The 23,404-nt window shown below is 35.1% G+C and overlaps 1 protein-coding gene across 2 annotated transcripts in view; it reads left to right on the forward strand.

The window, feature by feature from the left end:
• The window catches only part of MED13 (mediator complex subunit 13), a 96,108-nt gene that overhangs the window by 58,670 nt on the left and 14,034 nt on the right, over positions 1 to 23,404 (forward strand). For both annotated transcript variants that reach the window (XM_059909034.1, XM_059909035.1), the window contains exons 16-24: positions 153 to 1,069; positions 7,773 to 7,934; positions 11,591 to 11,814; positions 13,453 to 13,642; positions 14,544 to 15,006; positions 16,199 to 16,418; positions 17,078 to 17,269; positions 17,826 to 18,049; positions 20,068 to 20,210. In XM_059909034.1, the coding sequence (XP_059765017.1) occupies positions 153 to 1,069; positions 7,773 to 7,934; positions 11,591 to 11,814; positions 13,453 to 13,642; positions 14,544 to 15,006; positions 16,199 to 16,418; positions 17,078 to 17,269; positions 17,826 to 18,049; positions 20,068 to 20,210 (2,735 nt within the window). The remainder of the gene's footprint in view (positions 1 to 152; positions 1,070 to 7,772; positions 7,935 to 11,590; positions 11,815 to 13,452; positions 13,643 to 14,543; positions 15,007 to 16,198; positions 16,419 to 17,077; positions 17,270 to 17,825; positions 18,050 to 20,067; positions 20,211 to 23,404) is intronic.

Below are 23,404 nucleotides of genomic sequence, written 5' to 3' on the forward strand. Positions count from 1 at the left end.
ATTTTAATTGTACTTGTAATTTTTGCACTAATCGTATTTTCATAATTTTCGGTGTTATTGAAGAACATTTGGGACGTTTTTAGTTGTATTTCACATTACTAATATGTTCCTTTATGCGTGTTTTCAATTTTCTTTTGCCCTGGTGACACTAGTGATGGAAGTACTATGGATCAAGAATATGGCCCTGCTTATACACCTCAAACTCATGCTTCTTTTGGGATGCCTCCTAGCAGTGCACCTCCTAGTAACAGTGGAGCAGGAATTCTTCCTTCTCCATCTACCCCTAGGTTTCCAACTCCAAGGACTCCAAGGACTCCAAGGACTCCTCGTGGAGCTGGTGGACCAGCTAGTGCTCAAGGTTCAGTCAAATATGAAAATTCAGACTTATATTCACCAGCTTCCACCCCATCCACGTGCAGACCCCTTAATTCTGTTGAACCTGCAACTGTTCCTTCCATCCCTGAAGCACACAGTCTTTATGTAAACCTCATTCTTTCAGAATCAGTTATGAATTTGTTTAAAGACTGTAACTTTGATAGTTGCTGTATCTGTGTCTGCAACATGAATATCAAGGGTGCCGATGTTGGAGTTTACATTCCAGATCCAACGCAAGAAGCACAGTATAGGTGTACCTGTGGCTTCAGTGCTGTCATGAACAGAAAATTTGGAAACAATTCAGGATTATTTCTTGAAGATGAACTAGATATCATAGGACGCAACACAGAATGTGGCAAAGAAGCAGAAAAACGTTTTGAAGCTCTCAGGGCTACTTCTGCTGAACATGTTAATGGAGGACTAAAGGAATCTGAAAAATTGCCTGATGAGTTGATATTATTGCTACAAGATCAGTGCACTAATTTATTTTCACCTTTTGGAGCTGCAGACCAAGATCCTTTTCCCAAAATTGGTGTAACTAACAACTGGGTACGTGTTGAAGAGCGGGACTGTTGCAATGACTGCTACCTTGCATTAGAACATGGGCGTCAGTTCATGGATAACATGTCAGGAGGAAAAGTTGATGAAGCACTTGTGAAAAGTTCATGCTTACACCCCTGGTCCAAAAGAAATGGTAAGTATGCTAATGGAATAATTTTTCTCTTTATTTTCCTTTAGTTGTATGACTTTCCTTTCTTAGGAAAAGGTATTAAAGGCAGTTTCCCATGTAGCTGATAGAGACACTTAAATTTGGACTTAAAACTCCTTTAAGAATGATATTTTTTAAGGGAGAATTTCCTAGCAGTTTAGTTTAATTTCACCAACAAAAGTATGGTTATTAGAGGTCTGTAATTATGTACTTGTGTAGGACTATAAAAGGTACTTTGCACATGTTAATTAGCAGAAAATTACTAGTTGTCTGCTTTATTCAACATTCTATCACTCATTATTTATTGAGCAACTAGTATGTGCCAGGCACTGTTCTTTTACAAAGTACAATATTAAAACAAACATATTTCCTGCCCTTTTTGAGCCTGTAATTCTCAAAACAACAAAATAAACAAAAAAATAAGTAATTATATGATATCAGATAGCGACAAGTGCTTTGAAGGAAAAGCAGGGTAAAGGAGTGGAAAAAGACAAGAATATGCTACTGTAGATGTATGTTTAGAGAAGATATTACTGAGGGACAGCATTTGAGCAAAGACCTACATAGAGTGGGGGAATGTGAGCTGTGTGGCTAACCGAGAGAAGAGTGTTTTCAGGTAGTGCAAAGACTGTGAGGGAGTAGTGTGCCTAATATGTTTGAGAAACAGTAAGGAGGCAGCGTTGCTGGAATGAATTGAGTGATGGGGAGACTGGTAGGAGTTGGAAGGCTAAGAGATGGCCGAGCACCAAAATCAGGTAGGGTCTTATGTACCATGTAAGTAAGGCCTTTATAGTTTATTCTAAAGAGTTACGGGAAGCTGTAGGACAGTTTTGAGCAGAGAAGTAACATGATCCTTTTACTGTTTATTTTTTTTAAAAGATCACTCTAGCTGTTGTGTTGTGGGTGGTGAACGTGAGAGTAGAAGCAGATAGATCAGTTAGGAGGCGGTTACAGTAGTTCAGGTGAAAGATGACAGTACCTTAGACAAGATTGGAAACAATAGAGATGTGAGTAGTAGGTTCTAGGCATATTTGGGAAATAGAACCTACAGGATTTGCTGATATAAGGAAAGATGAGGCATCAAGGATAGCTTGAGCGAATGGATGAATGATGGTGCTAATTATAGAGGAGGGGAACAACTGGAGGAGTAGGTCAAGTACTTATTTGGAGAAACGAATTTTAAATTCGGAGGAGTAGTTGGGGCTAGAGATTAAAAAATGTTGTGTGTGAGTTATCAGTATTTTAAGATACGGAGATGGATGAAAAAACTTAGAGAGTGACTGTAGATAGAGAAGTCCAAGGATGGAACTGACATTTAGAGATGGGGGAGAAGAGGAGGATCCAGGATAGGAAACAAAGGAGGTAGGAAGAAAACCAAGAGAGTGTGTTGTGCTGGTAGCTAAGTATAGGAAATGTTTGAAGGAGAGAAATGTCATCAATGTCAAATACTTGTGTGTAGTTACAAAGATCTAATGAGTTAATACATATCAGCTGCTTAACACAATCCTTGGCACATAGTAAGTACTGAATTTATATAAGCTGCCATTATTAAAGTCATCATTTAGGTTTTTTTTTTCAGGCATAGCCACTGGGAAACATATTTCTAAAAAGATGTCTCAGTATACCACTCATTAACTTTTTTCTAACTTTTGTTAATTATGCAGAAAGTTAGCCTTTCTTCAAAATGTGGTTTTTGTTAAGAATTTTTGTTCTTAGGTGATACATGCCATTTAATAACTTTGATTTGGTTCCTTATGTCATTTGCTAATCCAGCCATTTTTGGACATGTGCAAAACAACATGCTTGGTATTCTGGGAGATAGGAAGATACCCCATATTTAAATTGCTCATAGACTACTTGGAGAACTAAAACTGTAATGCAGGGTTGAAGTAAAAATACTCTAAATGCCCATTGACAGGAGAATGGATAATAATTATGATAGTACAGATAGAATGTTACATAAGCTCTGAAGATGAGTAAAACTCTTGTAACAGATGAATCTTGGTAAAAGTTTTGAGGGGAGGGAGAGGGAACAAGTCCCAGAAGATTGTATATAGTGAGATATTTTTTCATAAAGTTCTAAAACAGGCAAAACTAAATGTATTTTCTAGATGCACATAAAATTCAGGATGGTGGTTAATTCTTAAAAGCTGAGGGATAGGATAGGGAGAAGCACTTAATAAGATTGGGTAATATTCTACTTCTTGGGCAGTGAGATCGTAGTTGTTCATAATATTATTAAGAAAATTTGTGAATAAGATAAGGCTATGCATGGACCAGTGGTTACATTTTGTTCATGATAATAGTTTGATGATTCATCAAACTCACTATACTCACGGATCAAATTTTTAAAGAAAAAGGTATAAATAAATATCATAGATTTTCAAAAAAAGGGCAGGATTATTTTCAACCATAGATAGTAGTTAAGAACATAGGCTGTGGAACCGACTACTTGGGTTTGAAACATGGCTCCATCACTATATACTATGACCTTGGGCAAGTTATTTAACCTCTGTCTCAATTTCTTGAGATAGTGTCAATAATAGTATTTACCTCAGTGTTAGAGGATCAAATGAGCTAATACATATAAAACAGACCAGTACCTGGCACAAAGTACTCAGATATTATCAGTAGTAACAGTAGTAGTAAATAGCAGCAGCAGTAGCATTAGTGGTATTCTGTTTGTTTTTATTATTATTATTTGTTTTTAAGATCCAGCTCATCTTGAAAGTTGTCACAAGAAAAAAAAATTTTGTAACTGTGTATGGTGATGGGTGTTAACTGGATTTACTGTGGTGAACATTTTACAGTGTATACAAATAACAAATCATAATCATCACTTCGTACACCTGAAACTAATATAATGTTATGTCAATTATACCTCAAAAAAAAAAAATCCACTTATTTGCCAAGTAATAGAAAATATTGAGTTGTTAACCTTGTGTGCATTTTTTCTATAACAATAAAGATTGATGTAAACAGATTACTCTGCAGCCATAAAGGTGAATTTCATCCTAAGAATTTATATTGAGAAAATAATTCAAAACAAACAAAAAAGAGATATCTTTATATTTCAATTTAAAATTTCAACATTTAAACAAATAATGCTGCAAAACCTAAATGGGCAATATAGGAATACTTTCTCATTAAATTATAACAGCTTCATAAAATAGTAGCAAGCTCCTGTATTAGGACCTTTGCCCTGATTGTTTCCTCTGCCTGGGACACTGTTCTTCCAAGTATTTACATGGGTAACTCTCTTGTCTTTTAAAATTTTGTCAGAAGTCATCTCCATCCTGCTCCTTTTTTTTTTTTTTCCGTAGTGTTTGCTTATTACCTTCTAATATACTGTATAATTTATTGATTAATTATCTCTCCATTAAGTTCAGCCTATGCAAGTTCTGTTTAAGAGAAAGGGTTTTTGTCTATTTTGTTTGTTTGTTGATATGTCCAAGTACCTAGAACAGTGCCTGGCATATAGATGTCCAAGGTGTTGAAATATTTGTTTGAAGGAATTAAAAGTCTACAAACTGTAGTTTGTATAATTTAGTGGTAATGTTTATTTTTCTCAAGACAGAAAAAGCTTTGTTCCAATTATAAAAAAATACATACTTGCTGAAAAGAAAGTTAAGAATCTAAACAATACAGAAAAGTAGAAGTAAAAATTGCCCCCAGTTTTTGCCCATCCCCATCATTACACCACGCCGTGATCACTCATTTTTAAGCAACTTTATTGACATACCATACAGTTCATTTAAAGTGTACAATTGAATGGTTTTTAGTATTCACAGAGTTGTGTGGGCATCACCACAGTCAATTTTAGAACATTTTCATCATCCACAAAAGGAATCCCATGTTTATTAGCAATCACTCCCCATTTTCCTCCAACCACTCCCTCCCAGCACTAGGCAACCACCAGTCTACTTTCTGTCTCTGTAGATTTGCCTCTTTTATACATTTCATATAAATAAAATCATATCCTATATGGTCTTTTGTGACTGACTTCTTTGTCTTAGCATAATGTTTTCAAGATTTATCCATGTTGTAGCATGTGTTAGTACTTCACTCGTTTTTATTGCCAAATAATATTCCATTTATGAGCATCCCACATTTTATTTACCCATTCATCTGTTCATGGACATTTGGATTGTTTCCACTCTTTGGCTGATATGAATAATGGTACTGTGAACATATGTGTACCAGTTTTTGTGTAAACGTACGTTTTTATTACTCTTGGGTGGACTTGATAACTCTGTTTTACCTTTTGAGGAACTGCAAGACTATTTTCTAAAGCAGCTGCACCATTTTACTTTCCTATCAGCAATGTGTGAGGGTTCCACTTTTTCCATATCCTAATTAACACTTGTCCTTGTGTGTTTTATTATTATTATAATCTTACTGGGTTGTAAAGTATTATCTCATTGTGGTTTTGATTTGCATTTCCCTAATGACTAATGAAGTTGAGCATCTTTTCATGTGCTTATTGCCCATTTCTCTTTCTTCTTTGGAGAAATGTCTTTTCAGATACTTTGCCCATTTTTAAATTAGGTGTTTTGTCTTTTCATTATTGAGTTGTAAGTGTTCTTTATATCTTCTGGATACAAGTTCCTTATCAGATTATGATTTGCACATATTTTCTCCTGTCTCTGGGTTGTCTTTTCACTTTCTTGATGGTATCATTTGAAGCAGAAAAGTTTTTAATTTTGATGAAGTTCAGTGTATTATTCTATTTTGTTGTTTGTACTTTTGGTTTCATATCTAAAAAGGCTTTACCTAATCCTAAGTCATGAAGGTTTACTTCTATGTTTTTTTCTAAGAGTTTTGTAGTTTTAGCACTTATATTTAGCTCTATAATCCATTCTGAATTAATTTTTGTATATAACATAAGGAAGGGGGTCCAAATTCATTCCTTTGCATGTGGATATCCAATTGTCCTAGAACCATTTGTTGAAAAGATTATCTTTCCCCATTAAATTGTCTTGGCACCTTTGTCAAAAATCAGTTCAACGTAAACGTGTGAAGTTTTATTTCTGGATGTTTACTTCTATTGATCTATATGTCTGTCCTTCATGATCACTCTTAAAAATCATTATATATTCTAAAAACCATTGCTTTCCACCAGATCTCAGCATAGAGACCTGGCACTTGTCATAATATACAATTATATTATTTTTCATGCATTCTCCTCCACAAGATTGTAAGATCCCTGAAGACATGAATAAGAATTTATTTACACAGTATTCCCAGCAGCTAGCATAACTCCTGACCCATAGTAGGTCTTCATTAAATATATTTTTTTAAAGAATGAAAGAGTATCCGTGGGAATCTCTCTGAATTAAAATCAAACTGTAGTTTCCTGAGCTTCACTCAGATCAGAATTTCTCAGGGTAAGCTCTGTGTATATGTTTTTTAAAAGTTCCCCATTTGATTATGATAAACAACCTTAGCCAATGACAGCTTTTTCTAGATTTTATGTAAATAGTCACATATGAATACACATAGTTCTATTTGTGTAAAATTATCTTCCATAGATAGTTTTAAAACCTGTTTTTTTATTTATTAGTGTATTAGTCATTAGTCCATTTCAAATAGCTTTGTTATCACTTTTAATGACTAGTATTCTATTATGTATATAATAGTTTATTTAAACATAATAGTTATTAAGCAATATATCTGAAATTAAATTACTTCTGATTCTATACACTATTTAGATATAGGGAATTAAAACAAGAAATAAGTTAGGCAATAATAATAATGAATTAAAGTTGAATGATTTAACATAACAGAGTGCTCAAACAGGTTTAATGATACAGCTGAACCACAATGGAGGGACAGATTACTTATATCAGTAATATTTCCTGGTTTTTTTAAAAAACCATTTGACATTTAAGAGCAACACCCTCCATATCCATACTGATAGTTGGTCAGAAATGTAGGTCATAATAATTTGATAATCTGTAAATCTATTACGTCTAGGTTTATAAAATATCTTCGGATATTACAACACTTTTTAGCAGTGTGAACAAGTTTATCTGTTACTGTACAAGTTGTATACTTCAGAGTTGTTACAGTCTACTATTTTTCACAAATTAAGCTTTAATCATTGTAACCAGTCTTGTCTATCTGGTCATTTTACCAAAGTGGTGGTAATTAAGGTGCATAATTTATAACTCATTTCTGTGTGAGGCAAAGTTCTTTGTAGTAAGATACCTATAAGCACCAAAAACAACCAAAATAGGGACTTCCCTGGCGGTCCAGTGGTTAAGACTCTGCACTTCCACTGCAGGGGGCACGGGTTTGATCCCTGGTAGGGGAACTAAGATCCTGCGTGCCGAGCTGCACAGTCTAAATAAATAAATAAATGAATAGATAAAACAACCAAAATAAATGCAAAAAGGAAGAAATTTATTTGATTAATTTATAAATTGATCAATGAGCTAATGAATGACTTTTTATGAAGATGAGTTACAGTAACTTTTTTATTGTCTCTTCTTGGTTTTAAATACCTAGAAAAACCATTTCTACAGATCATTTTAGATAGAACTTACTATAGTTCTCTACACAAGCAGATGCTTAATCTTGGTGATGAAGAGCTAAACTTCCCTAGATGTATTTCTTGTTATCATAAAAATTTTTGTGTTGACAATAGCAATTCTTATTCTTTTTTTTTTTTTTTAAATGGTTGTAGATGTGAGTATGCAGTGCTCACAAGATATACTTCGAATGCTTCTATCTCTTCAGCCAGTTCTTCAGGATGCTATTCAGAAAAAAAGAACAGTAAGGCCTTGGGGGGTTCAAGGTCCTCTCACTTGGCAACAATTTCATAAAATGGCTGGCCGAGGCTCTTATGGTAAGTAATTTATAGTAATGTGTATTGACTTATTTTATATCATTTCTCAGTTTCTTTGCCCAGCTTTAATAAGCACATTTATCTTTAAATATTTTGGTGGCATATGCTTGACTTAAGGCCGGTGTGGTCAATCTTAGCCTTCCTTACTTTGAACATTTTCAACATTCACTTTACTGGGTTCTCCAATCCCACTTCAGAAAGAACAGCTTGTTTTTACATATTTTACTGACCAGTAAGATTTTATGTGAAGAAAGAATCATACTGCCAAATAAAGACTGAAACACTACTTTTCTTGTAAGTTACTGTTTTACAAAATTGAATGAAAAATGGGGTAAAAAAGAGAGGGTAATACTAGTGATAAAAGGCCCCAAGGTCTTCATTTAAAAAAAAAAGAACAAAGACAGAAATTTGCCAGTTGTGACAAGAGTAGCAAATGAGTACTCTCAGTATGGTAGACAGTAGATTTATGGTCAGCTGTAATGGAAGGTACATTCAAAATGCTTGAACTATCTGTTGAAGATTATCTCTGGGGAAAAAAAAAACAAAAAAGATTGGGGACTTCCCTGGTGGTGCAGTGGTTAAGAATCCACCTGCCAACGCAGGGGCCACAGGTTTGATCCCTGGTCCGGGAAGATCCCACATGCCACGGAGCAACTAAGCCCGTGCGCCACAACTACTGAGCCTGTGCTCTAGAGCCCACGAGTCACAACTGCTGAGCCTGAGTGCTGCAACTACTGAAGCCCATGCACCTAGAGCCTGTGCTACGCAACAAGAGAAGCCACTGCAATGAGAAGCCCGCGCACGCAACGAAGAGTAGCCCCCACTCGCCGCAACTAGAGAAAACCCACGCTGAGCAACGAAGACCCAACACAGCCAAAAATAAATAAAATTTTTAAAAACCCCAAAAAAACAAAAATGAGTGTCTCTGAAAGGTGGGATGTAATTGGAACTTTTAAAATATATTTGGAATAATAGTTTTTAATACTGAAGACCTTGACTTTTTTTGCATGGTTTTAGAATGCATTATGTACAGAAGTAGTAGATGATTTGCTCCTATTTTCCTTTTCCACCCTTTTATTAATGGCTAAATAATTTAAATTTTATTTAAAAAAACTTGATATTCAGTGGAAAATGCAGTTTAATTATAGTATTTTTATATATATATTTTTCCTACTTTTTAAAAAATATTTCAATTTTATTGGAGTATAGTTGATTTACAATGTTGTGTTAGTTTCAGGTGTACAGCAAAGTGATTCAGTTATACATATACATATATTCATTCCTTTTAGGTTTCTTTTCTCATATAGATCATCACAGAATATTGAGTAGGGTTTCCTGTGCTATACAGTAGGTCCTTGTTGTCTGTCTATCTTACATATTAGTAGTGTGTGTGTATGTTCATCCCAAGCTCCTGATTTATCCCTCCCCGCCACATTTCCCCTTTGGTAACCATAAGTTTGTTTTCTATATCTGTAAGTCTGTTTCTGTTTTGTGAATAAGTTCATTTGCATGGTTTTTTTTTTAATTGGATTCCACGTATGAGCGATATCATATATTTGTCTTTCTCTGACTTACTTAGTATGATAATCTCTAGGTCCATCCATGTTGCTTCAAATGGCATTATTTCATTCTTTTTTTTAATGGCTGAGTAATATTCCATTGTACATACGTGCTGCATCTTCTTTATCCATTCCTTTGTCGATGGACATTTAGGTTGCTTCCATGTCTTGACTATTGTGAATAGTGCTGCAATGAACATTGGGGTGCATGTATCCTTCCAGATTATGGTTTTCTCCAGATATATGCCCAGGAGTGGGATTGCTGGATGATATGGTAGTTCTGTTTAAGGAACCTCCATACTGTTCTCCATAGTGGTTGCACCAATTTACATTCCCACCAACGATGTAGGAGGGTTCCCTCTTCTCCACACCCTCTCCAGCATTTATTGTTATAGTATTTTAACGTTCTTTTTGAAACCAAAATAGAAGACACACACAGAGTTCTACACCTTACTGTTCAGTACATATGAGCTTTTGTTTTTTCGTTTTTTTTTTTTAAATGGCTGCATATATTTTATTGTTCTTTACATATGTTATTTTACCAGTCTACTGTTTATGGACTTATACATTGTTTGCATCATTATCATTACAACTATTCTAGAATGCACACAATCCCTGGCTTAAAGCATGTGTATATTTAAAAATATATATATTGCCAAATTACTCTCTCTGATAGTGGTTTAAACTCCCACCAATAAAATGCTTGTTTCCCCAAACCCTTGCCAGTAGGGTGCTGAGTAGATGGGAGAAACTGGTTTGTTTCATGATAGTTTGAGAGGTAGACTAGTACAGACTTTGAGAGTAGATTCTAAATCCCACCTCCGCCACTTCTTATGTGATACTGGACATGTTGTTTAACGTCTCTGTTCGTGCTTTCTCATCTCTAAAATAAGGTTGATATTAGTATCTGCTTCATGGTTTTTGTGGGTATTAAATGAGTGAATACATGTAAAGATCTTTGAACATTACCTAGCACATAGTAAATGTTATAATTGTTTGCTATTAATTATTTTAAATTCCTTGCTCTTAATGAGATTGAGCATCTTTTTATATATAAGAGGTATTTCTGTTTCTGTGGACTTTGTTCATATCCTTTACCTGTTTTTCTGTTAGGATGTTGATCATTTTCTTATGGATTTATAGGTCCCCTTTCTGTGGTAAGGAAATTAACCTTTTGTTATACGCATTGCAAATCTTTTTTCCAATTTATTGTTAATTGTTTGGCTTTGTTTATAGTGTTTTTTCATGCCAAAATTTAAAATTTATGTTGTCAGATTAATCAGTTTTTAAATGGACAGGTTTTACATTATGCTTAAAAAGGCTTTCCCCAGTCTGAGTTTATTCAAAATAAAATGATGACGATATAAGTGAAGGTGATTAAGAGGTACAGACTTCCAACTATAAAATAAATAAATCATGGGGATGTCATGTACACATGGGGAATGTAGTCAGTAATGTTATAACAACTTTGTATGGTGACGGATGGAAACTGGTCTTATTGTGGTCATTATTTCATAATGTATAAAAATATCAAAACACTATGTTGTACACCTGAAACTAATATAATTTTTTTAAAAACCCTCCCATATTTTCTTTTGTACTAATAAGTTTTTCATTCTAATTAATTTTTTTTACATTTAAGTGAAGGTATAAGTCACATATTTTATAAAAGGTCATTTAGCAAATTCCTAACTGTGAAAGTCTCAATCACTGGCTTTTAGGTATTTTTGTCTTTAATTAAATATTTTTACTAATAATAATGACTACACTAACTCTTGACATTTAAATGTTCCTCTTGGGACTTCCCTGGTGGTCCAGTGGTAAAGAATCTGCCTTCCAATGCAGAGGACACGGGTTCAATCCCTGGTTGGGGAACTAAGTAAGATCCCACATGCCGAGGGGCAGCTAAGCCTGCGCACCACAACTACTGAGCCCACGCTCTGCAACGAAAGAACCCGCAATGAAGATCCTGTATGTCGCAACTAAGACCTGACATAGCCAAAAATATATAAAATTTTAAAATATTCTAAAAATAATATATAAAAATAAATGTTCTTCTTTTAAATCTTTTCTTAAAATATGTCTTTTCTTATTTAGGAACTGATGAATCCCCAGAACCACTGCCAATCCCCACGTTTTTGTTGGGTTATGATTTTGATTTTCTGGTGCTTTCTCCATTTGCTCTCCCTTATTGGGAGAGACTTATGCTGGAACCCTATGGATCTCAAAGAGATATAGCCTATGTTGTACTATGTCCAGAAAATGAAGCCTTGTTAAATGGAGCCAAAAGCTTTTTTAGAGATCTTACTGCAATATATGAGGTAGGTGCTTAAAAAGAGGTGTCGTTTTAAAACTACCTTATGATTTGTATGTTTATATATAAAATATACTGGATATTTCAGCTGATTGGTAAAGAATAATAACAATGTCAGACTAGATGTTTAGTTCTCATACAAACCAGTTACATACATTCTTTACAGCTTTGACCCAGACCCTTTGTTAGATGTGTGCGCCATGGGTCACTGTGGAAATTGCCGTACTGGGGGAAAACCGTTGAGAGCATGTATGTCCGTCCCATTAAAGATAATCTTTTTCTGAAACAAAGGGTAGCATTGTAAATGGCCAGGAAAAAATTACATTTATAAAAATTCTAGTCTTGATTCTCTAGGACCTCAGGTTTAGACACTAGGCCTTACTTTCCTCATATGTAAAATAAAGCTATGATAGGCCTCTCTAAGATCCATTTTATTTCTGAAATTCTTGGCTGATCTTTTAAGTTATAATTCTCATGTTGTATCCATCATTGAGTACAATGATTATAACTTTTAAGTACCCTGGAACATAAAGTCTTAACTTCATTTTATAGTCGTCCCTGAATATCCTCAGGGTGTTGGTTCTAGGACCCCTTGCAGACACCAAAATTTATGGATGCTCAGTGTTATATAAAATGGCATAGTGTTTGTATATAATCTATACACATCTCCCTTATACTTTAAATCATCTCTAGATTACTTATAGATGATATTTACATAGCATTACATACCTAATGCTATGTAAATAGTGGCAGACATGGCAAATTCAAGTTTTGCTTTTTGGCACTTTCTGGATTTTTTTTTTTTTTGAATATTTTTGATCCATGGTTGGTTGAATCTGTGGATGAAGGATACGAAGGGCCAACGGTATCTCCCTTTTCCCACAAATGCTTGGAAATCTAGTCTTTAAAATTTAGTTTCTTTTACAATCTGAATCGTTAGTTTGTGCTGGTTTAGCTCCTCATTAATGTTCTACTTAACTTTAATTGCAAGATATCTGTAGTGTGTTTTGTAAAAGTAAATATTTCCAAAGAGTGTCATTTAGAACACTAGTCCTGCAAAATCTTCCCAGAAAAAAGTTCCATAGTTAGATAGGTTTGGGGAGACATTGTGTATCTATTTACCTTTTAGAGATTCACTATACATGTTAGATTATTAAAGCCTTTGAAAGTCTTACAGTAAAGAAATCCTTTGTCTAAACTTTCTTAATCCAGTGTTGCAAACCTGTTTGAGACTGGGCTTCCTGAAACAAACATTAGTGGCTTGCAGAATTGGAGGGAGAGCTGGATAATGCATTTATATACATGCATTGGGATGGATGTACAACTTAAAATGACTGCATATTCATGCTCAGTTGTTTCTGTATTCTGCAAGTTTTCGTTATTCAAACTATGTGGTTCTAGTGCCATTATTATCTAGGTGTTTTATTTCATTGGAGATATTTTAATTTTGATAGAAATTCAATGGATTTCTAATGTAGAAAAGTAAAAAGACCTGTGGCACCATTTCACCTTGATATTTTTATTACAAATGTTAATTATAAATGATAAAGCTTATTTTTAAATAGCTTAAATCCTTTATTTTGTGATATGAACTAAAAAACTATAGCAAACTCACTAATTCTGATTTCTGTATCTGTATTTGTAGTCGTGTCGATTGGGTCAACATAGACCTATTTCTCGACTATTGACGGATGGGATCATGAGAGTTGGATCTACTGCATCAAAGAAACTATCAGAAAAGTTGGTAGCAGAATGGTTTTCTCAGGCAGCTGATGGTAACAGTGAAGCATTTTCTAAACTCAAGCTTTATGCGCAAGTCTGCAGATATGACCTAGGTATTGAATTTGTATTTACTGTATAAGGTCATTTTAGGAAAGTATGACCCAGTCCACCAGCTTTTTGTAAATAATATTTTAATGCAGCACAGCCATGCTCATTTATTTACAGATGTCTATGGCTTCTTTTATGCTACAAGATCAGAGCTGAGTCGTTGTGACAGAGACTGTGTAACTTGGAAAGGCAAAAATATTTACTGTCTGATCCTTTGCAGAAAAAGTTTGTTGATCACTACAATAGGGAACCCATCAAGTAGGAAGATTTGTGTTTTTATTTAAGTTTATTAAAATTAAGATTTTTGATTTGTTAATGGTTAAGATAGGTAAAACAACTTGTAGTTCCCTCTGCAACACAGAGAGACAGTTCTTTGCTGGAATTAAGAAAATGACAGCTATTGAAGACTTGCTTTTAACACCCTTGAATTAAATATCAATGGACTTACTTTAGACTTAATCCAAAGAGACACAGAACCAAAACATTGAACCTCATTAGACATTCCTATAATTTGAACCCCATAACATTCCTCCATTTTATATTTAATTAGCTCCCAAGTATAGTCACTATTCAACTTGTGACCTAGGAACTTGTTGAATGGTTTAATGAAAATTTGCTAGATACTGTTATTTTTATTTAATTAATTATGCCTACAAAATAGAATTTTATTATATTTCATGGAAACTATTTTGTATAAACTGGTTTACTTTTCAATTCCATTTAAAAATTTTTTTCACTTTGTAGGGGAAATAGAAAGCTAGTGTTTGCTACACTGTTAGCAGGCAAATTAGGGGGAGGGTAATCACCAAAAGAGTATAAACTAGAAATTATTATTCAGATAGTAGATTAAATAAAGAACCAATCAGTGAAATCAAGAATGAAATATCCTGTTTTTATTGTCTTTAGGTCCTTACCTTGCTTCCCAGCCATTGGACAGCTCTCTACTTTCCCAGCCAAATTTAGTTGCCCCTACAAGTCAGCCTTTGATTACTCCACCTCAGATGACAAGTACTGGAAATGCTAATACTCCATCTGCCACCCTAGCATCTACAGCAAGCAGCACTGTGACAATGACTTCAGGTGTTGCCATGTCTTCTTCAGTTGCCACAGCTAACTCAACTTTGACCACAACCTCAGCTTCATCTTCATCATCCTCCAACTTGAATAGTGGAATGTCATCAAATAAACTACCTTCATTTCCACCCTTTGGCAGTATGAACAGTAGTGTTGCGGGATCCATGTCTACGCAAGCGAGTACAGTTCAGAATGGCCAGCTAGGAGGGCAACCGCCATCAGCTCTACAAACAGCTGGGATTTCTGGAGAGTCGTCTTCGATTCCCACTCAGCCACATCCTGATGTGTCTGAAAGGTATATTTAAATATACTAACCTTTGCAGAAATATAAATATATGCTTCTTCTTGTCCAAATAACATAAAGAGCCTTTGGTCTTATCCTTGAAATTTTAGTTTTTATAATGTCGAATATTTTACCTATAAAATTATAATGAAGACTCTTCATAAAGTCTTTATCATAGAATCTCAGGGTGGGAATGAAGACCTTGAAAACCATTTAGTCTAACTATCCTGTGATGTTTGAGTCTGTTCTGTGACATAACTGTCAAGTACATTTGCCTATGCAAATCACTCCAGTGATTTAGAAGTCACTATTGAATGACCCTGTTCAGAGGCATAAGAGTTGTACCAGGATTTGAATCTGTCATTTACTGGCTATGTCACTTCAGGAAAGTTACCTAACGTTTTTGAGCATGTTTACTTACCTGTAGAGTGGGAGCAATAGGATATAATGTATATTATGCTCTTAACAAAATGCTTCCACTTAAGTTATTTATAATGACAACAATGATGATGACAGCTCTCTTTATTCTTTTTATGAAGAAGGTATTCCCTTTCGATTTATAGGTTAAGTTAGCCTGAGCTTGGTTATATCTTTCAGCTACCCGGATGCAGTTTGCCCCAAAGTTATACTTGTATGTGATTAAAAGCAAACTCTTAATTACCCAGCTAGATCTTCCATTTTGAACATCTAAATAGATTTGGAGTTTTAAAAAATCATATCACCATCAAAGAATGAAGCTTAATCACCATTGAAGCTATGAAGTATGAAATGAATATGTATATTCTAAAAATGTAATAGAACATTGACTAAGTCTGGAGAATTGGTTTCTTTTTGGTCTAGCTCTGCTTCTAGCCAGCCTTGTGATCTTGGGCAGCTCATTTAACTTATCTTTGTCTCAGTTTTATCACTTAAGCACTAAGCTCTCTGACGTTTCTGATGCTCTGTGGTTTTAAGAATTCTGTTTCTTCTTTTTAATGCAAGACCTCGTAATGCGAAAGGTCTTTGTACACCATCAAATTGTGAACTTTTTATGGCTCTCTTTGGAGAGAAAGATGTCCCTCATTTTTAGAGAGGCTCTCAACACCACACGCCCCCCCCCCCCAAAAAAAAGGGGAAAGGGTATTAAGAACCTGCTTTGATGCTATTCCGAGAAGGTACAGTAGAACTTTTCCCCTAACTGTCTTATTTCTACTTCAAATTTTAGCACAATGGATCGGGACAAAGTGGGCATCCCCACAGATGGTGATTCACATGCAATCACTTATCCACCTGCAATTGTTGTTTATATAATTGATCCTTTTACATATGAAAACAAAGATGAGAGCACTAATTCTTCTAATGTATGGACTTTGGGGTTACTTCGATGTTTTCTAGAAATGGTACAGACTCTTCCTCCTCATGTTAAGAGCACTGTTTCTGTACAGGTGAGAATGATAAATGTTACAAGTTAAATTTATTTAAAACGGTTGATGTTGATAGAAGTTTCAAATTTACTATTCTGTATCCACATTGATTTTCTAAAAGCCAGGTTCTATTATATTGACTTTACTATAAATGGTATTATAATAGAAATCTTAGTTTATAAAAGATAAACTTGCAATCATACAACAGTAAGAATAGAGAATAAAAAGACCACATTAAGTATGTTAAATATCTCTCCCGTGTTACTTTTATAATTTTTAAATCCATAAGCTTAAATAGGAAAAGAATGGACTTATATAAGCTAGAGTTCTAAATAAGAGGTTACAGACTAGAAGTAGAGAGAAATTAACCGTATTAAGTTGTATGCAGAGAATTTGAATTATTCTTTGTAGACTACAACAGGACTATGGCAGTCAATGGCAGTATTGATCAGTATAACTGTTAGGTAGAAGTGTTTAAAGATTTTTACATAGCTCATTAATAAAATTGAGTATTCATTAAAAATCTATATAATAGATAAGAAAATATCATTCTTTAGATTATCATTTTAATTAGGTTTTGTTTAAATTTTCTAATAAAATGTTTAGAGTTTTAGACTCACTGTTCTTTTTATTCTCTTGTGGAAAGTTTAACATTTGTAATATTTGCCTGTAATTCTTAGATTGTTCCCTGTCAGTACCTGTTGCAACCTGTGAAGCATGAAGATAGACAAATCTATACCCAGCATTTAAAATCCCTGGCTTTTTCGGCCTTTACCCAGTGTCGGAGACCACTTCCAACATCAACCAATGTGAAAACATTGACTGGTTTTGGTCCGGGTTTAGCCATGGAAACTGCTCTTAAAAGTCCTGATGTAAGTATGTTTTCCATTACCAAAGTTATTGAATGACTACATTTTATGATTTTATGCAAAACTAAGTGCAAGTCTTTGATTAGCTCTCATTTTCCAGTTATAATGGGTAGATATACTATATCTTTCTTTTTTTTGTTGTTTTAAATTAATTTATTTATTTTTGGCTGCGTTGGGTCTTCGTTGCTGCACGTGGGCTTTCCCTAGTTGCGGCGAGTGGGGGCTACTCTTCGTTGCAGTGCGCGGGCTTCTCATTGCGGTGGCTCCTCTTGTTGCAGTGCACGGGCTCTAGGCCCATGGGCTTCAGCAGTTGTGGCATGCAGGCTCAGTAGTTGTGGCTCACGGGCTCTAGAGTGCAGGCTCAGTAGTTGTGGCTCACGGGCTTAGTTGCTCCGTGGCATGTGGGATCTTCCCGGACCAGGGCTCAAACCCATGTCCCCTGCATTGGCAGGCGGATTCTTAACCACTGTGCCACCAGAGAAGTCCCTGTCTTTATTTTCAATAAAAGATTTTTCTGTGATTGTATAGTACCATAGTAACTTAATTTTTTACTTTACAGAGACCAGAGTGTATTCGACTTTATACACCTCCTTTTATTCTGGCTCCAGTGAAGGATAAACAGACAGAGCTAGGAGAAACATTTGGAGAAGCTGGACAGAAATACAATGTTCTTTTCGTGGGCTACTGTTTATCACATGATCAAAGATGGATTCTTGCATCTTGCACAGATCTGTATGGAGAACTTTTAGAAACTTGTATCATTAACATCGATGTCCCAAATAGGTACTTTTATTTCCTTAAATGTATCATTGTATCATCCCATGAAAAAAAATTCATACACACACATTATGTTTCATTTTTAATGAATAGAAAATGGTTTGGAAGGTATATATATTAAAATACTAAGTCTTGGGATTGTGGGTGCTTTTCATTTCTTTTGTAGTGAATATTTATATTGTATAATTTAACGGACTCTAAAATAATTTTGATTATCTCGGTTACATAGACAAAAGAGGTTAAAGCCCCTATGTTCTGCATAATAAACCTTGAGGTAATGATTTTAGCCTAACAAATTTTGAAACATGGAACTAGAAAGCCATCTGCAAATTAAAATCCATTAAGGCATCCTAGAACATTTACTTTTCTCATATACCATCTAAGATATAGTCCCTAATAAACTGAGTTAACTTTCTTTACTAAAAATTTTCCCGTTTAAATGTTGGAGTGTCTTCTGAAAATGGTGGCCTTCTTTTTAGAATTCTTCTTGATAGGAGTTAGGTATCATGACCAGTTATTCATGAAGACTGTAACTAATAGGTCACAAAAGATGAGCCTCATATTGAATTATCACTTAATAGACACTTCTAATAACGTATTTCAAGGCTAGTGAACACTGCCTAAGAGAACCTGAAAAATCCATGAAGTAACTTTAATTTTCAGATTTGGTTCTGTTCTTTATTTTCTTCTTTATTATCTAAATGTTCTGTTCTTTTAAGTTCAGAAATTGGTTATGTGCAAAAAAACTTAGTGATTATTTGGTTATAGTGGCGCTGAAGAAACAGAATATAGAAACATTAATCTGTGAAGGATGAGAAAGAGAAGAGAGAAAGAATAATACCACCTTCCCAATAAAAAAATAGTGTATTGCCATTTTACTGAAAGTAGAAGTGAGATGATGGTTAAGAGGTCCAACTCTATAGAGTCTTAGAGATCTGGGTTCAAATCCCAGTCCTGCCACTTATTGGCTGTGGGATCTTGACAAAATTACTTTATCCAACTGAGCTGTAGCTTACTTCTCTGTAAAATTAGGAGGATAATTTTATCTGCCTTATAGGGTTGTTAGGATGAAATGAGGTATTACATGTAAATTGATTGGACATACTGCTTGGTACATAGTAAGTCCTCAATAAATGGTAGCTACTGTTGCTCAGCCACAGAGCACTTAATGTTATGTACTTGCCTAATAAAGGACGTGCATGCAGAAAACACAGCATTGTTTGTTCTGGGAAGTGTGGGAGGTTTTTGTTCGATATTCTTCAATTTAAAGTATGAAGCAAGGGACTTCCCTGGTGGCGCAGTGGTTAAGAATCTGCCTGCCAATGCAGGGGACATGGGTTTGAGCCCTGGTCTGGGAAGATCCCACATGCTGCGGAGCAACTAAGCCCGTGCACCACAACTACTGAGCCCGTGCGCCTAGAGCCCGTGCTCCGCAACAAGAGAAGCCACCACAATGAGAAGCCCGCGTGCCGCAATGAAGAGTAGCCCCCGCTCACCGCAACTAAAGAAAGCCCGTGCACAGCAACGAAGACCCAACACAGCCAAAAATAAATAAAAATAAATAAATAAATTTATTTAAAAAAAAGAATAAAGTATGAAGCAAGGGTTTTCAAACTCCAGTCCATAGGCCAAATCTGGCCATGCTCATTTGTTTAATTATTGTCCATGGCTGCTTTCATGCTGCAGCAGGTTGAATTGTTGCAGAAGAATCTTGATGGCCTGCAAAGCTTAAAGTGTTGGCCCTTTAAAGAAAAAGTGTGCCAATCTCTGGTATAGAGCAGTGTTTCTGGTGAATTTTGGTGGTTCTTGGACAATTTTTAATTTTCAGTATATATTTTAATATGTATTACACAAACTACAAACTATCATGCCAAACCTGTGATTTTATATATATTCTTGCTTAGGACTTGTGTAAAAAATATCAAGCATTAAAATGAGGGGACCAGTTTTTCACAAATTTGAGCTCTTTTGAAATGTCATCATAGGAATTTTAGAAATATTTATGACTCTATTCCATACAACAGGGCTCGTCGGAAAAAAGGATCTGCTAGAAGATTTGGTCTACAGAAACTTTGGGAGTGGTGCTTAGGACTTGTACAAATGAGTTCATTGCCGTGGAGAGTTGTAATTGGCCGTCTAGGAAGGATTGGTCATGGAGAATTAAAAGGTAAAATGGTGCTTTTATTATTTAATACTTAAATTTCTGTGTTTTTTTGAATTTTATTTTATTTTTTTATACAGCAGCTTCTTATTAGTCATCAATTTTATACACATCAGTGTATACATGTCAATTCCAATCACCCAATTCATCACACCATCATCCCCACCACCCGTCGCGGCTGTCCCCCCTTGGTGTCCATACGTTTGTTCTCTACATCTGTGTCTCAACTTCTGCCCTGCAAACTGGTTCATCTGTACCATTTTTCTAGGTTCCACATACATGCGTTAATATACGATATTTGTTTTTCTCGTTCTGACTTACTTCACTCTGTATGACAGTCTTTACAACCACCCACGTCTCAACAAATTACCCAATTTCGTTCCTTTTTATGGCTGAGTAATATTCCATTGTATATATGTACCACATCTTCTTTATCCATTCGTCTGTCGATGGGCATTTAGGTTGCTTCCATGACCTGGCTATTGTAAATAGTGCTGCAATGAACATTGGGGTGCATGTGTCTTTTTGAATTATGGTTTTCTCTGGGTATATGCCCAGTAGTGGGATTGCTGGATCATATGGTAATTCTAATTTTAGTTTTTTAAGGAACCTCCATACTGTTCTCCATAGTGGCTGTATCAATTTACATCCCCACGAACAGTGCAGGAGGGTTCCCTTTTCTCCACACCCTCTCCAGCATTTGTTGTTTGTCGATTTTCTGATGATGCCCATTCTAATTGGTGTGAGGTGATACCTCATTGTAGTTTTGATTTGCATTTCTCTAATAATTAGTGATGTTGAGCAGCTTTTCATGTGCTTCTTGGCCATCTGTATGTCTTCTTTGGAGAAATGTCTATTTAGGTCTTCTGCCCATTTTTGGATTGGGTTGTTTGTTTCTTTAATATTGAGCTGCATGAGCTGTTTATATATTTTGGAGATTAATCCTTTGTCCATTGATTCATTTGCAAATATTTTCTCCCATTCTGAGGGTTGTCTTTTCGTCTTGTTTGTGGTTTCCTTTGCTGTGCAAAAGCTTTGAAGTTTTATTAGGTCCCATTTGTTTATTTTTGTTTTTATTTCCATTACTCTAGGAGGTGGATCAAAAAAGATCTTGCTGTGATTTATGTCAAAGAGTGTTCTTCCTGTGTTTTCCTCTAAGAGTTTTATAGTGTCCAGTCTTACACTTAGGTCTCGAATCCATTTTGAGTTTATTTTTGTGTATGGTGTTAGGGAGTGTTCTAATTTCATTCTTTTACTTGTAGCTGTCGAGTTTTCCTAGCCCCACTTACTGAAGAGACTGTCTTTTCTCCATTGTATATCTTTGCCTCCTTTGTCATAGATTAGTTGACCATAGGTACGTGGCTTTATCTCTGGGCTTTCTATCTTGTTCCATTGATCTATGTTTCTGTTTTTGTGCCAGTACTATATTGTCTTGATTACTGTAGCTTTGTAGTATAGTCTGAAGTCAGGGAGTCTGATTCTTCCTGCTCCATTTTTTTCCCTCAAGACTGCTTTGGCTATTCGGGGTCTTTTGTGTCTCCATACAAATTTTCAGATTTTTTGTTCTAGTTCTGTAAAAAAATGCCATTGGTAATTTGATAGGGATTGCATTGAATCTGTAGACTGCTTTGGGTAGTATAGTCATTTTCACAATATTGATTCTTCTAATCCAAGAACATGGTATATCTCTCCATCTGTTGGTATCATCTTTAATTTCTTTCATCAGTGTCTAATAGTTTTCTGCATACAGGTCTTTTGTCTCCCTAGGTAGGTTTATTCCTAGGTATTTTATTCTTTTTGTTGCAATGGTAAATGGGAGTGTTTCCTTAATTTCTCTTTCAGATTTTTCATCATTAGTGTATAGGAATGCAAGAGATTTCTGTGCATTAATTTTGTATCCTGCAACTTTACCAAATTCATTGATTAGCTCTAGTAGTTTTCTGGTGGCATTTTTAGGATTCTCTGTGTATAATATCATGTCATCTGCAAACAGTGACAGTTTTACTTCTTCCAATTTGGATTCCTTTTATTTCTTTTTCTTCTCTGATTGTGCCATGGCTAGGACTTCCAAAACTATGTTGAATAATAGTGGTGAGAGTGGACATCCTTGTCTTGTTCCTGATCTTAGAGGAAATGCTTTTGGTTTTTCACCATTGAGAATGATGTTTGCTGTGGGTTTGTCGTATATGGCCTTTATTATATTGAGGTAGGTTCCCTCTATGCCCACTTTCTGGAGGGTTTTTATCATAAACGGTGTTGAATTTTGTCAAAAGCTTTTTCTGCATCTATTGAGATGATCATATGGTTTTTATTCTTCAGTTTGTTAATACGGTGTATCACATTGATTGATTTGCATATATTGAAGAATCCTTGCATCCCTGAGATAAATCCCACTTGATCATGGTGTATGATCCTTTTAATGTGTTGTTGGATTCTGTTTGCCTAGTATTTTGTTGAGGATTTTACATCTATATTCATCAGTGATATTGGTCTGTAATTTTCTTTTTTTGTAGTATCTTTGTCTGCTTTTGGTATCAGGGTGATGGTCGCCTCATAGAATGAGTTTAGGATTGTTCCTTCCTCTGCAATTTTTTGGAAGAGTTTGAGAAGGATGGGTGATAGCTCTTCTCTAAATGTTTGGTAGAATTCACCTGTGAAGCCATCTGGTCCTGCACTTTTGTTTGTTGGAAGATTTTTAATCACAGTTTCAATTTCATTACTTGTGATTGGTCTGTTCATATTTTCTATTTGTTCCTCGTTCAGTCTTGGAAGGTTATACCTTTCTAAGAATTTGTCCATTTCTTCCAGGTTGTCCGTTTTATTGGCATAGAGTTGCTTGCAGTAGTCTCTTAGTATGCTTTGTATTTCTGCGGTGTCTGTTGTAACTTCTCCTTTTTTATTTCTAATTTTATTGATTTGAGTCCTCTCCCTCTTTTTCTTGATGAGTCTGGCTAATGGTTTATCAATTTTGTTTATCTTCTCAAAGAACCAGCTTTTAGTTTTATTGATCTTTGCTATTGTTTTCTTTGTTTCTATTTCATTTATTTCTGCTCTGATCTTTATGATTTCTTTCCTTTTGCTAACTTTGGGTTTTGTTTGTTCTTCTTTCTCTAGTTCCTTTAGGTGTAAGGTTAGATTGTTTATTTGAGATTTTTCTTGTTTCTTGAGGTAGGCTTGTATAGCTATAAACTTCCCTCTTA

Source organism: Balaenoptera ricei, chromosome 20, assembly GCF_028023285.1.
Source record: "Balaenoptera ricei isolate mBalRic1 chromosome 20, mBalRic1.hap2, whole genome shotgun sequence".
In the NCBI taxonomy this organism is placed as follows: Eukaryota; Metazoa; Chordata; class Mammalia; order Artiodactyla; family Balaenopteridae; genus Balaenoptera; species Balaenoptera ricei.